This window comes from Mirounga leonina, unplaced genomic scaffold (assembly GCF_011800145.1).
Source record: "Mirounga leonina isolate KUSES-001 unplaced genomic scaffold, KU_Mleo_1.0 Mir_174, whole genome shotgun sequence".
In the NCBI taxonomy this organism is placed as follows: Eukaryota; Metazoa; Chordata; class Mammalia; order Carnivora; family Phocidae; genus Mirounga; species Mirounga leonina.
Genome location: NW_023270451.1, coordinates 20,539,401 through 20,553,871, shown reverse-complemented (window position 1 = coordinate 20,553,871; position 14,471 = coordinate 20,539,401). Strand labels below are relative to the sequence as shown.

Sequence of the window (14,471 nt, the reverse complement as noted above, 5' to 3'; positions counted from 1 at the left end):
TCATTATTGTTGGTGGCAAATACCTCTGGAGTTACACCATTCAGTGTTGGTTTAGAACAAGTGCACACACAGTCCATATTTAATGAGCAAATGGAGAACACCCTGGCCAGTATCCATTATGCGTGAACATAACCTCGGGTACATGCAAGCTACACGCCCAGAATGTGCTTCGTGGACTATATAGAGAAAGAGAGATAAAAAAGAATTCTTCTCAATTCCAAAGACTGGCCGTAGTTCAAATAAAATTTTATTTAGCGCCCTTAGGCAGCCGTGCCAGACTTCTCTCAGCTCTTGAACTATTTGATGTCCAAACATTCAAGGGTATGAAAAAAAAGTGACAGGAAAAAAAATCCTCATAGAACTTCCTGTGACAGGTCAAAGTTTAATCACAGCAAATAATGCAGATTTCCCTTTTCTTATAACCACAACAGAAAGGCGGGGCTTGTGTTTACAAAGCATGTTGTTTGGGAGACCTTTGTAAATTGTAATCTTTGGAAATCCCAAACCTATTGGATGTAATCCCATCCATTAGACAAAGGCAACTTGCCTATGCAGTAGATCCAGAATAGCAAGTTAAATGGAAAACATGAACAGGAAGCAGTCATTAAGAATTACAATGGGTAGGATACAGAGTTAATTCACGGAGAAATTTTGTTATGAGATAATGACATCACTAGGACAGCTGGAAAGCTGAGGGCTGTGCTGGACCCTGTGCTTTGCTCTCTGCCCCGCAGCTGAGGGGTCAGGACTATAGAGACAGGGAGAGAACTTTATGGGATAGTTAGCGGCTTGGCTGACTTAATTGTGAAATGGTAATGACCTATGTGGCTTTTTTGGATTGCCTTTTGCATAGCTAAACTGGATTCATAGACTTAGTGAATGCTGAGAACCACTTTTCATTTCCCCTTTCTGAACATTCACTTGGATCACATTAAGCTAGGCTCTAATGGATACGTATCGAATGGTAGCTTTGATTTCCTCCAAACGTCCTCTGAGATATTTTGTTCATATTCAACACAGTATGAATATATTTCTCTTATGGAACTATAGTCATGCAATCATTGAAATGGTGTTTTTGTCAGTTTACTGAATAGCAAAAAAAAAAAAAAAAAAGTTTTAGAAAGTCTTAGGATGTTGGTCAACACAAGGAATCATACAGTTGAAGTTATTTTCCAGTGTTTATTTTCAAATGTTCAGACCTGTCTGGCTCTTTCGTTTTGCAAGTGTAGGGGTTATAGGCAGCCTGGCCACATTCCTCATTGATTTATATAAATATATTACAGATTGTTAACCTCCTGCCAAATACCAGGGATTTCAGTTCTTGTTTAGCTCAGTTGCTTTATGTGAGACTTATTTGTTATATTAAACATCTATGTTCTCTTTATTGCCCACCACATTGACTATTATTTATTTGATTTGGGGTAATTCCAGAGGGAGTCATTGTAGACAGAAAAGCATCATAAATATTATGTTCTAAAATTCCTCAGATGAATACAGGCCTTTCCTGCTATTTGAAAGTAGAATGTTCCTGGGAAACCTTTTGTAGGCTGAAATGGTGTAAAGTGAAGAAGCAGTTACCATTAATTTATGTGGAAAATTTTTTGAGTGTTCCCAGACCCAAAAAGTAACCTCTCCTAGGCTTTTCTGATACCTTAGGACACATCTTGCTAACGGGTGCACAAAATAAATCGAGGTAAAGCACAGATGCTCACCGAGAGCCTCCAAAGCTAAGGCGGCTTAATGCCCAGAGGCTGAGTATCATTGTGAGGAAGGAGCTTGGGGGTGCCCCCTTCACTGTTTGGGATGCGTGCTGCCTCTGCAAAGGCTCACTACAAAACAAATATTGAGGGGCACCTGGGTGGCTCAGTCGTTAGCATCTGCCTTCGGCTCGGGTCATGATCCCAGGGTCCTGGGATCGAGTCCCACATCGGGCTCCCTGCTCTGCGGGAAGCCTGCTTCTCCCTCTCCCACTCCCCCTGCTTGTGCTCCCTCTCTCGCTGTGTCTCTCTCTGTCAAATAAATAAAATCTTAAAAAAAAAAAAAAAAGCAAGTATTGAATGCTATTTTCACTTTTCTCCCTTTTTCCTAAAAGCACGAATCCTCTTTGAGATTTCTTCAGTTAGTGAGAACAGCTGTACTAATGTAGGACTTTTGTAAAAGGGCAGTGGCGTGAACTTTCGAAGACTGGGGAATACCTGTATTTATAATTGTTGACTCAAAATGCATTTCCTACACATAAGATAGTGTAGACTATATAAACTAGCATAACTTTTTTTTTTTTTTACAGTGATAATGTTCACTAAACAAGACTGAATTTTGTATTTTAGCGTGGAGCAGCATTTCCCAAAATGTCTTCAGTGGAGTCCTGGCTCTGTAAGCTGTTGACCATCGGCATTGGAGCCAAAGAAGGTCCTTCCAGGACCTCTCCTTCCCTTCATGTCACTTGTGAATTTCTAAGGAGAAAGTAATACGCTGCATTTGCAGCATCCTAAGTGGCCGGAAAGGCAGCCCCGCAGGCTGCCGGCTCCAGACACTGATGACCCTGGCCCTGCTGTGGCCCGTCTCTCAAGCCCTGGGGGCGAGGAGGCTGTAAGAGGGTTTGTTCGGAGGGGAGTGATGGCTGCAGGGCACCCGAGGCAGTAGGGTGGGAGGCCCGCGGGAGTGGCAGGGACCTGGGAGCACTTCCCCAGCGTTCAGGGCTGGGAGAGCGGCGGCCAGGGTCCCAGCCACGGCCGAGTCTGGGGAGGGAGCGGCCGCAGCAGTGGGCAGAGGAGCTGGAGTGGAAACCGGCCCGGGAGAGAAGCCGGTGGGCTGTGGGCGTCCTTCCCATCAAGAAGCTGGGCCCGGCGGCCGTGGACTCCAACCCCTGCAGGCGCCTGATGGCACTGAACCGAGTGGGCATCGGAAGCGACTGCGAGGAGGAAATCTGTACCTTTGCTGTAGCCATAGTGGGGTCGGCGGAGTCGGTAGCGTGCCTGCTGACGTGGCCTTGCTACGTTGCTACTCTTTGACCACGACAAGGAGGAACTGGCACATATGAATAGACCTTTCTTCCAGCCTATCCTTCCAATCAAGCAGGATTAAGTAAAGTTCAAGCAGCAGAATATGCTTTGAGGAACATTAACCCAGATGCTCTTTAGGAAGTATGTAACTGCAATATAACCACAGTAGAAGACTTTCAGCATTTCATGGATGAGAGTAAGTAATGGTGGATGAGAAGAGGGAAAATCCCTTAACCTAGTTCTTAGCTGTGCGGACGGTTTTGAACCTCGGGTGACAATAAACACAGCCTGTAATGAACTTGGGCAAACGTGGCTGGCGTCTGGGGTCAGTGAAAATGCAGTTTCAGGGCATATACAGCTCATAATTCCTGGAGGGTCTGCTTGTTTTGCACGTGCGCCACCAAAGTGCTGCAAATACTGATGAGAAGACTCCTAAATGAGACGGTATGTGTGCCCCCAGTCTTCCTACCACTGTCGGCATGGTTGCTAGGAGCTTGGTACAAAATGTGTATAAAGTTTCTGTTAAACTTTGGTACTGTGAGTTTTTACCTTGGATATAATGCAGTGCAGGATTTTTTTCCTGCTGGGACCATGAAGCCAAATCCCCAGTGTGTTGACAAATTGCAGGAAGCAGCAGAAAGACTACAAGGACAAGAGGTTGTTCAAGAAGAAGAAGAGGAGATAATATGTGAAGATAAGGGATGGGGTATTGAGTTGGTATCTGAGGTTTCAGAGGAGGAACTGCAGAATTCTTCAGGTCCAGTTCCTGACTTACCTGAAGGAATGACCCTGCCATAAACAATTCCCGAAAAGCAAGAAGGTTCTATACCTGAGGTGTAACTGTGGAAGATTCTGGTGAAAGCTTGGAAGACATCATGGCCAAGATGAAGAATATGTAGATAATAGACTGACCTATATTTTATTTCCCAAGTTTAAGCCTATTCCCTTGCAATTAAAAAAAAATCATTTAAAAACTGGCAAAGCTTAGGGCAACATTAACTGATAATAATCTTCGCAAAATTGTTAACACTCTTCGAAAATACTGTGTTACTCGTTGCTTTCTCCCTTCAACTAAATCAGTAATTCCCCTAAAACTTTCTAGTTAAGAAAACTTGAAAACTTAGCCACTGAACTGTTTTGGCCTTTTGGGAGGGGTGCGAAGAAATGACCAATTTGATGCCATATTTCTTTTCTTTCCAGTAAGCCTTTGTGGTCTGTTACCTGAGGCATGGACAATAAAGTAGTATGTGGTTCTCAAATATAGGGTGAGAGCTAGCAGGCATCTACTCACTGTGTTTAGAATCACTCTCTACAAGAATACTACTACTATTAACTTGGCTAACAGGAATAAATTTAGGCTAAGATCATCTAGATTATACCATCATATGAGCTACCTTTTGGATATTTCATTTAAATTTGATTCTCTAGATAATTCGATAGTTTCCTGTACTGGGGGCATAAAAGAGACCTAAATTACCTGTGCAATGACTGACATGTATTTATTCACTGGAAGAGTGTCATTTACCCTGATACGAGCACTACATTATAATTGATAAACTGGTTTTCTCTGGAGTTGCACACAAATAATAAAAGCTTAGAGAGCCTTGGTTAAATAAACTCCCAATGGTTTGGAGACCAATAAAAAACATGCATGTATGGGGCGCCTGGGTGGCTCAGTTGGTTAGGCGACTGCCTTCGACTCAGGTCATGATCCTGGGGTCCTGGGATCGAGTCCCGCATCGGGCTCCCTGCTCGGCGGGGAGCCTGCTTCTCCCTCTGACCCTCCCCCCTCTCATGTGCTCTCTGGCTCTCTCATTCTCTCTGTCTCAAATAAATAAATAAATAAATAAACTGTTTAAAAAAAAAACATGCATGTATAACCATTATCAGTAGGATGTGACTATGCTGTGCTAATCTTCTATTTTGATGATTTTTTGCTTTGAAGATACGAATGTCTACATTGTATCTGTGGGGAAGAAATGTTGGCACAAAATGAAAACTGCGATCTTCACTTGTAAAATAAAGTTCTAAAATCTGATTTGAGAAAGTCCACCCCCAAAATAATAGCACCTTAAAAAATAAAAAGAATTATCTCCTTGAACCAGCATGAGCCACTTCTACCTAATGCCATTCTTTTTGTAACCTTGAAAAATAAAATAATTATATACATTAAAATTTATACAGGAATGTTGTATGCTATGCACGGTCACACATATCTCTTTAAAATTCCACATTTTAAAAATTGCCAATTAGTGGCGCCTGGGTGGCTCAGTTGGTTAAGCGTCTGCCTTTGGCTCAGGTCGTAATCCCAGGGTCCTGGGATCGAGTCCTGCATCAGGCTCCCTGCTCAGCGGGGAGTCTGCTTGTCCCTCCCCTCGTCCCTCCCCGTGCTCATGTGTGCGCTCGCGCGCGCTCTCTCTCTCTCAAATAAATAAAATCTTTAAAAAATTGCCAATTAAAATGAGTGCCTTTTCTCCATGGCTTATGATTTAGAGCAATTGGCAGTGGCTTCATGGGCTCACCTTTGCCCATTTGGTGTGTGGAGTCCGGTTGCTTCAGGTACCATCGGTGAGTCTTCATATTTTGAAGAGAATGTTATAACTTTGAGGAAAATAACTTGGGTGGGTTAGATGTTATTCTTGAATTGTGTCATACAAACAGTGTTTGGAAGCATGGTTTCAGTAAAATGAAGCAACAGAGCATACTGCCACGACGGTTAGGTAACTAACAACGGTTTGGAAGCAGGCTTTTTGGTTCAGCAGTGTTTTATGATCATTTTATTCTCCAGTTACGTCCCCGTCAAATTTTTTTTTCTTTTGGAAATTACTAAAATGTCATATATTACAAACTATAAGTGCAGGAAGAACTAGAGTTACTAAAATCAGTGCTGACCTGAGGCAGTGGTAAAAAAAAAAAAATGTATTTTTTTTCATGAAGGAAATGTATTAATTATAATGGAAAACATTTTAAAAGTAATATTTAAGAAGCACTCCTGTAGTGGTGCAGTTCCCATGTTTGTGTTTGAATTTAGTGCATGTCATTTTTGATTCATTGCTGTTTTATTTTATTACAAAAATAGAAGTAACCTATACAAAGAAGCTTGGTGATTGTGGAACTCCTTTTTCTTCTTCAAAAGGAAGAAAAAAAGTGAAGCTGGCTAAGTATGTGGGTTTTATAATGGAAAGAAGAGGGTTCAAAGGAGCCCATTAATAAATGGGTTCATTCTACCAAACTGAAGTTGTTTTGATAAACTTCCCAGGTGTCGAATTCATGCATGATAGTGATCATCATTGTCATAGTATGGCACTCATACGATGATTTATCTTTAATAAATTTATTAGGAGTTTTTACTTTATTAGAATAGTTTTCCAGAATAAGTCACATTAGTGACATCAGAAGACTTTGGAATTTGAAAAAAATCAAGTTCAGAAGTAGATGATTAAAACTTAGAAATCAGGGCACCTGGATGGCTTAGTTGGTTAAGCATCTGCCTTCGGCTCAGGTCATGATCCCAGAGTCCCAGGATCGAGCCCCGCATCGGGCTCCCTGCTCAGCGGGAAGCCTGCTTCTCCCTCTGCCCCTCACCTTGCTCTCGTGCTCTCTCTCTCAAATAAATAAATAAAATCTTAAAAAAAATGTTTTTTAAATAAAACTTAGAAATCAGGGGCACCTGGGTGGCTTAGTCAGTTGGGCATCCGACTGTTGGTTTCAGCTCCGGTCATCATCTCATGGTCCTGGGATCCACCCCAGTCGGGCTCAACTCTGCTTCAGATTCTCTCTCTCTCCCTCCCCCTCCCCCTCTGCCCCTCTCCCCCTGCTCACAGGCGTGCGTGCGTGTGTGCACACACTCTCGCTCTCTCTCAAATAAATAATAAAATCTTTAAAACTTAGAAATTGGAATATTTAGAAGTGAATAAACGTGAGAAGAAATTCAGTCGATCTTAACTGATTTTGGTGGAGTTGTAGAACTCATCCCAACCTGCCCATAATTAAAAAGTGGCGTGGATCTGGCTGTGAAGTGTGTGTGGTTGGTGGCGGTGTCCATCCCACCAGATTTAACTTAATTACAGTGTTCTTTAGCTTATGTTAAAGCTTAGTTTAAATTCACAGAGAAGTACCAAATGTTGTGGGGCCCCATTTAGCCCAGAAATGCAGTGGGGTGGCCTGGTGAACCAGCTCGGCATTAAAAATTCAACAGAGGTAATAATACAAAGTACATAATTGAGAGTCAACCCTGCATTTCAGTGACGGGTTATATGCACATTTGTAGTTAGTTTCTTTGAAGAGAAAGAAAGAGTGTTTATTTGGTTTTTAAAAATGAAAGAAAAGACTAAGAATAGCATTTTATTAGCCTTTTCTTAGTATTTATATTACATTCTTGTCAAATTACTTACAGCTTGTTTACAGGTGGTTTGTTTAATTATTCAAACATGTGGTGAGCATCTCATGTGCTGGATAGCGTCCTGTGTGTGGCTGAAAGTAAAGAAGAATTTGTCCTTGGGCTTGAAAATGCTTTTGCCTACTGAAGGCTTCACTTATTTTAAAACTTGAATTTTGACTTAGTCATGGAATTGTATGGAAGACCTTAGATTCACCCATCCAAACTTAATTATAAAGTCTGTTACTCTGTATCAGTTAAAGGTAATGTAGCTTACTAATGCAGTTTCAAATACCCCTTCTCTCCCCCCAAAAATGTTAAAATTTCAGTTTTCATTAGCATGATATTTGGAATTTTTAAACCAAGAATTTATGTCCTTTCCAGGGAAATGATTTGATTCACCAGGATGAGAAGTCCCTCTTAGAAATAACCCAAATTTCTCTGTATTTCATCATCCTTATTTTCACAGGCATGATTGTAACACCTTAAATTCCAGGAAAATCTTCACTGCAGAGTCCAGCATCTCCAAAGAATGCTTAATCTGTCTCTTTAATAATTCTTGAACTGTGTGCTAAGAAGAACCATATTTTTCCTAGGCTGCAGTTTTTTAAACTATCTCTGTTGGCAAGTTGTACGTTAAGTAAGGTCTTAACTAAGGAAACTCTCCAGGCAGACATTCTTACTCTCCAGTCATGTTGTTTTCTCTTTGCTGCTATGGATTTTGTCCTCACTTAATCAAGTGCTTCTCTCCTGAATCTCATATTGCTATTAGAGTATCAGATCCCATTGGGCATCCTTACGTATTATCACTGTGATGAACACTGGTATTTTTTTTTTCCTATTGTATGATTGAATTGCAGGATATATGTAAAACATACAGGTTACTTCTTTGCTTATTGTCGCCTACTTAATATCTCTTTCTTTTTTCTTTTAGGTTGTTTGATGTATGCACAGTGTCACGGACAGACAGAGAAACCAAACTGACATTAGTGTTTGAACATGTTGATCAAGACTTGACCACTTACTTGGATAAAGTCCCGGAGCCTGGAGTGCCCACTGAAACCATAAAGGTACCAAGAATCATCATTCTGCTTGATTAAATAGTCACACTATTATAGACCATTAAGCAATCGCATTTCTTACATATGAAAATTGCCAGAGAGGCGCCTAGCTGGCTCAGTCAGTAGAGCATGTGACTCTTGATCTCAGGGTCGTGAGTTCAAGGCCCACGTTGGGTGTAGAGCTTACTTAAAATATTGACAGAATTAGAGCTTTTGGAACTCAGTATATAATTAAGTATATCAACTAAGTGAGATGTTCAAAGAATGAGATAAATTCAAGTTCATTAATTTTAGGACTCAGTGAAAAAAACCTTTTTAGTTTTAATACATATTAAAACTACTGAAAAGTATCTATATGTACATTATCTGGCCCTAACTTTAGAAGGTATAGTGTCGTGAATACATCTCAGTCTTTTTCTGATCATTCACAGACTCTGAGGGACATAATTTGAAACTTCAGGCATAAGCATATTGCATATTATAATTGTATACTGACTCCAGGATGTAAATTATACTATGTAAATCTGAAATATGGTTCTTAGGCCCTTCTTTCTCCATTTTTTTTCTCATTCATGAAACACTTATAGGAAGCCACAGTACCCCACTATCCTAAACCCTTGGGATTCAGGGATGACTTAAGACTCCTTAGAGATCAGCAAGCTAGATGTGCTGGATTGACCAGAAGTCCTTTCTTCCTTTAAATCTAACAGAAAAACCTGCATAGGAAGTTTTGTTGGTCATACTTCTGTTCTGCTTAGTGGAACTTCCCAGTATATCTCTTAGATCAATGAGCATCGCATGCAGGTCTTCATGAAGACCCTTTCTTTCATTTATGTGTTTTAGGTGACTTAACTAAACAGACTCCTTACCTAATCATTCATTGTTTAGAAGTGGGTTCTAAAATTCAGCATCATTTTAGATAGGAGGTAATAGCTGGAAATACTTTATCTTGTCTTTTCGTGATAGCTAGGTGGCGTTTTTAGATACTGACACATTTAGAACTTGACATACTGAATGATTTATTCCTTTGGTTTTAGATTGATAAAGGGTTTATGTTCCCATCTGCCTTCCATAAAAGAGTATGATGCTCAGTAGTGCACTCATTTCTTCCTCAGCAGTTTCAGGGACTTGAAGGCCCTTGAAATGTAGGTATTCCTGCGGTGCCTGGGTGGCTCAGTCAGTTAAGTGCCTGATTCTTGATTTCAGCTCAGGTTATGATGTCAGGGTCATGAGATCAAGCCCCAAGTGGGCTCAGCACAGAGTCAGCTTGAGATGATCTCTCTCCCTCTGCCCCTCCCCCCCCCCCGGCTCACGTGCACATGCTCTCTAAATAAATGAATAAAATGTTTTTAAAAAAGTGAATGTAGGTATTCCTTCTTACCTGTTCTTGGCCCTCTTCTCCTCTATCCCTGCACCCCTCTTTCCTCTCACTTTCTAGTCCAGTGTGGCTTCAGTTCTCTCCTCTATGAGTTTGTCTGAAACCCCTTGTTCATCCTGCAGGGCATAGCCCCTTCTCATGGACTCTGTCTGCCAAATTAGACTCTTTGTGTGATTCATGATTTCCTACCTATGTGGTCCCCCTCCTCAGTGTCATTTCTTTGCCCCCCTCCACCAATAACTATCTGCTGAAATATGAGGCCCACTCCAGATAGCATTTGATCAGCTTTTATAGCTGGATGCAGTCTCATTGGTCTTACAGCGCTGGTTCTACACATCTCCCCCTCTTGGTCCTATTTTCTACCTTTAATTGTGATTATTTATGTCCATATTCATTCATCTTGGTATCCTGACATTCGGTATGCAATGATCTTTACACGTAAGTACTCAATAAATTAGACCCATTAACAACCTTTCTTCAGATATGATTATTTTAAAATTATTTTTAAATGACTTCCAACAGCTTAAATATATACTGTCAGAAACATCATCAGCTTCTTCGGATGTAGTTAGTTCTAAGTTCAAAATTATTTTGAGGGGAGGGTCATTTTTAAGCAGCAAGACAAGGTAACTATATATTTATGCCATACGTTACCACTTGCATAGATAACTTGAGCTGCACATTAAATTCTCCTGGCATTAGAGGCTGCTGGGTGGAATCATTTACAAAAGTATCTGTGTAGTTAAAATGGTTGATAAGCCAGAGTGATGCATTGTGCTAAAGTTTGATCAGGCAGGTGTAGAAACGAAGTGGGTTGGGGGGAATTCTTTCTTCTTTCTTTCTTTCTTTCTTTTTCTTTCTTTCTTTCTCTTTTTTTTTTTTGAGAGAGAGAGAGGATGTGGGTGTGGGGGGTGGGTGCAGAGTGAGAGGGAGAATCTTAAGCAGGCTCTACGCCCCAGTGTGGAGCCCAATGCAGGGCTCAGTCTCTTGACCCTGAGATCATGACCTGAGCCAAAATCTAGAGTTGGATGCTTAACGGACTGAGCCACCCAAGCACCCCAGGTTGGGGGGAATTCTTGAGGGTGGGGGTGCCTGGGTGGCTCAGTCCATTAAGTATCTGCCTTTGGCTCAGGTCATGATCTTAGGGTCTTGGGATCGAGTTCTGCATAGAGCTCCCTGCCCATTGGGAGTCTGCTTCTTTCTCCCTCTGCCTGCTTCTCCCCCTGCTTGTGCTTGCTCTTTCTTTCGCTCTCTCTCTCTCTGACAAATAAATAAATAAATAAAATCTAAAAAAAAAAGTTGGTATTCAGGATAAACATCTGTTAGTTTCTGGTTAGTTGGGGTTCTGGTTAAATGAATTTTGTAAGGACTCAGCCAGAAAACAAATATTTTGTTTTTGTATAGGTTTATTTATAGGCAGTCTCAATAACCAGATAACTAGATCAAGAGAGTATTGTTATTATGAACAACCTATTGGGAGAACAATTGGATTCTTATATAGAATGTTTTGTGTAATAAGAGTTTTTCTGAGTATATTGGTACAAATATTTATTGAAAATTTACAGAGTTTTGTGCTTTGGGGAACATAAAGATGAATTAGTCAAGAAGCTTACTCTCAAGGACCTTAGAAAAGATAAAGTACACCCAGAAGCATGTGGTACACACTTTCTTATGGTTATTTCAATAGTTTAGGGAGTGTTTTCAGGTTAAAAAAAAAAAAAAACACTTATGAATGAGCACAGTCTACAGCTGATTCTTTGTATTATGGTACCAAAATATTTTCTAAAATGTTCTTCAAAAACACAGATATTAGTACTGACATTGTCTTGGAAGTGTCAGAACATGCCATATTGTAAAATAATTATAAATATGCAAAAAATCTTAACATGAAATAGATATAAAACAGAAAAATCAAGAAAAGACCTCCTATGAGATCATTTAAGCTAAGGGAATTTTCCTCAATGCCCTGCCCTCCACCACGTTTTCTGGGGCGCTGTTTACCGGTTACCCACTTAAGTTCAGGATATTCTAGTGCCTGCTCAGGACATAAATTACAGGAGGTGAGCAGAACTTGGTTAAAACTGGAATGCTCCATGGTCTCTGAGTAGGTATGACAGAGGTAAAATCTTTTTGTTTAGTATTTTCATCAACATGTTTATTAGAAAAGAACCCAGGGGGCGCCTGGGTGGCTCAGTCGTTAAGCGTCTGCCTTTGGCTCAGGTCATGATCCCGGGGTCCTGGGATCGAGCCCTGCATCGGGCTCCCTGCTCCGCGGGAAGCCTGCTTCTCCCTCTCTCACTTCCCCTGCTTGTGTTCCCTCTCCCACTGTGTCTCTCTCTGTCCAATAAATAAATAAAATCTTAAAAAAAAAAAAAAGAACCCAGGATGGGCTTATTTGATCTGCTTGTTACATAGATCACGTAACAATTTTTCAAATTCTTTTAAATACCATTTGTTATTTTTTAAAAAATTAGAAAAGCACCCTGAAGCCCTAAGTATTTGTGAAGGTTGATGGTCGGGTGAACTCACTGGGAGAAGCCTGCGATTACTGCGTGGTATTCATGTCAGGCTTTGATAAAGTAAGTGTGAAGTATGGTATAGGCCTGAACGGGAAATTGCCATTGAGAGGCTCATGAGAATAAAATAAAATCACGGGTGGTTCCTTCCAACATTTTAAAATACACCTTACTCGGGCGCCTGGGTGGCTCAGTCGTTAAGCGTCTGCCTTCGGCTCAGGTCATGATCCCAGGGTCCTGGGATCGAGCCCCACATCAGACTCCCTGCTCTGCGGGAAGCCTGCTTCTCTCTCTCCCACTCCCCCTGCTTGTGTTCCCTCTCTCGCTGTGTCTCTCTCTGTCAAATAAATAAATAAAATCTTTAAAAAAAAAATAAAATACACCTTACTCTAAAAATATAAATAAATAAACACATGTCTACATCTTTTTTTTAAGATTTTTTTTTTTTTTAAGATTTTATTTATTTATTTGAGAGAGAGAGAATGAGAGAGAGCCCATGAGAGGGGGGAGGGTCAGAGGGAGAAGCAGACTCCCCGCCAAGCAGGGAGCCCGATGCGGGACTCGATCCCGGGACTCCGGGATCATGACCTGAGCCGAAGGCAGTCGCTTAACCAACTGAGCCACCCAGGCGCCCCACATGTCTACATCTAATGCATACTTCATCTCGAGGTCTTCGTCACCTCTTCTTAACATTGTAAGGCACATCCGTTGGTGTTGATAATGACATTTGTTTAGAGGAGCCTACTGACTGCTGTACTTGGAAGTCAGCAGATACTCACATTTTGCCTCATAGACTTATCTAGTATCTAGTTTTCCTCTTTCTAATTCAGAATATTATCTTTCAGTTTACTTGATTATGGGCAAATTCAGTGCCATCTTTATTTTTCTTTGAGATGTGACATTGTCTTCTGGGACTTCCATGCTTTAACTTATGAGACAATTGACACCTTAATGATTGGCTTTTTTTTTTAGGGTTCATGATAAATTTAGAGTTTCTGTGCTTATTTTTTTATTTTTTTTTTTTAAAGATTTTATTTATTCATCAGAGACAGAGAGAGAGGCAGAGGGAGAAGCAGGCTCCCCACTGAGCAGGGAGCCCGATGCGGGACTCAATCCCAGGACCCTGGGATCATGACCTGAGCTGAAGGCAGACACTTAACCATCTGAGCCACCCAGGCGCCCATAGAGTTTCTGTGCTTAATATAGCACTTTTTATTTATGAGGGCTTTATGGGAAAAGGGGGCTTCCAGATTTTTTTTCTCTTTCATGCCTTTATCTGCCGCCCTATGAGAGGGAATCAGAAAGAACCTATAAATAAAATCTGTCTCCTTGTTCCTTAAGGAGGTTTATAGGGTTTTAAAATGAAATGCCCTGTTTTACTGAACTACTCATTGGGTACTTAGGCTTGTCTACAATGGTACGGTGTATTTGCTAGTTATATGACCTGGCTTCTCAACATCTTATAAACTCCCTCTTGAGAACCTAATATCTTTCTTTGGACATTCTGTGCATATGACATGTTTGATGAAATTGGCAGTATAATTTCACAAGTTAGAAATTCAAGGCACTGAAAGATCAGTCAGAAGAGATCAGCTGCCTCTCCAAAATAGGACAGGGTTCTTTTAGTTCAGGACCATATGGCCCCTTTGTATGACTCAATCTTGGAATAAAAATTACATTTTACTTATGTATTTCTGTGATAAATGAATTCTATAGGGCTTGAGAAGGCCAAAAAGCTCAAAGTTTATGTGTCTGTGTGGGTCATTTTCCCTGTGAATTAGATTTCATTTTATCTTCAATTGAATGTTTCTTACAGATTTCTGTTGGTTGTAATCTTTTCACTAGGAGATAAAATATACTATTAGATTTATTTTACAAAACCCAGACTTCAGAGACTGACACACATTCTTAATAGCACCTGTTTTCTGCCTCTGGGAAATGTCTGTTTTCATGAATAATATCTGCTTGCAGTAAACAGTGGCTCTGGTGTCAGTATGGGATGCCCAGGGCTGATTCATCTTTCTCCATCTGACATAATGCAAAGTGACTGATGGGTCCCCCTCCACTGCAGATGAGGAAGAGTCTCCCAGACCCTTCTCTCCTCTCACTCCTAAAGGAATTGAGCCATTACCCCCT

At 40.8% G+C, this 14,471-nt stretch overlaps 1 protein-coding gene and 1 pseudogene across 4 annotated transcripts in view; both read left to right on the top strand.

Annotated features, from left to right (window-relative positions):
• CDK6 (cyclin dependent kinase 6) overlaps positions 1 to 14,471 on the top strand; it is a 238,682-nt gene that overhangs the window by 57,824 nt on the left and 166,387 nt on the right. For all 4 annotated transcript variants that reach the window (XM_035020562.1, XM_035020564.1, XM_035020565.1 and 1 more), the window contains exon 3: positions 8,315 to 8,450. In XM_035020562.1, the coding sequence (XP_034876453.1) occupies positions 8,315 to 8,450 (136 nt within the window). The remainder of the gene's footprint in view (positions 1 to 8,314; positions 8,451 to 14,471) is intronic.
• On the top strand, positions 2,061 to 4,723 carry LOC118020758 (annotated as a pseudogene).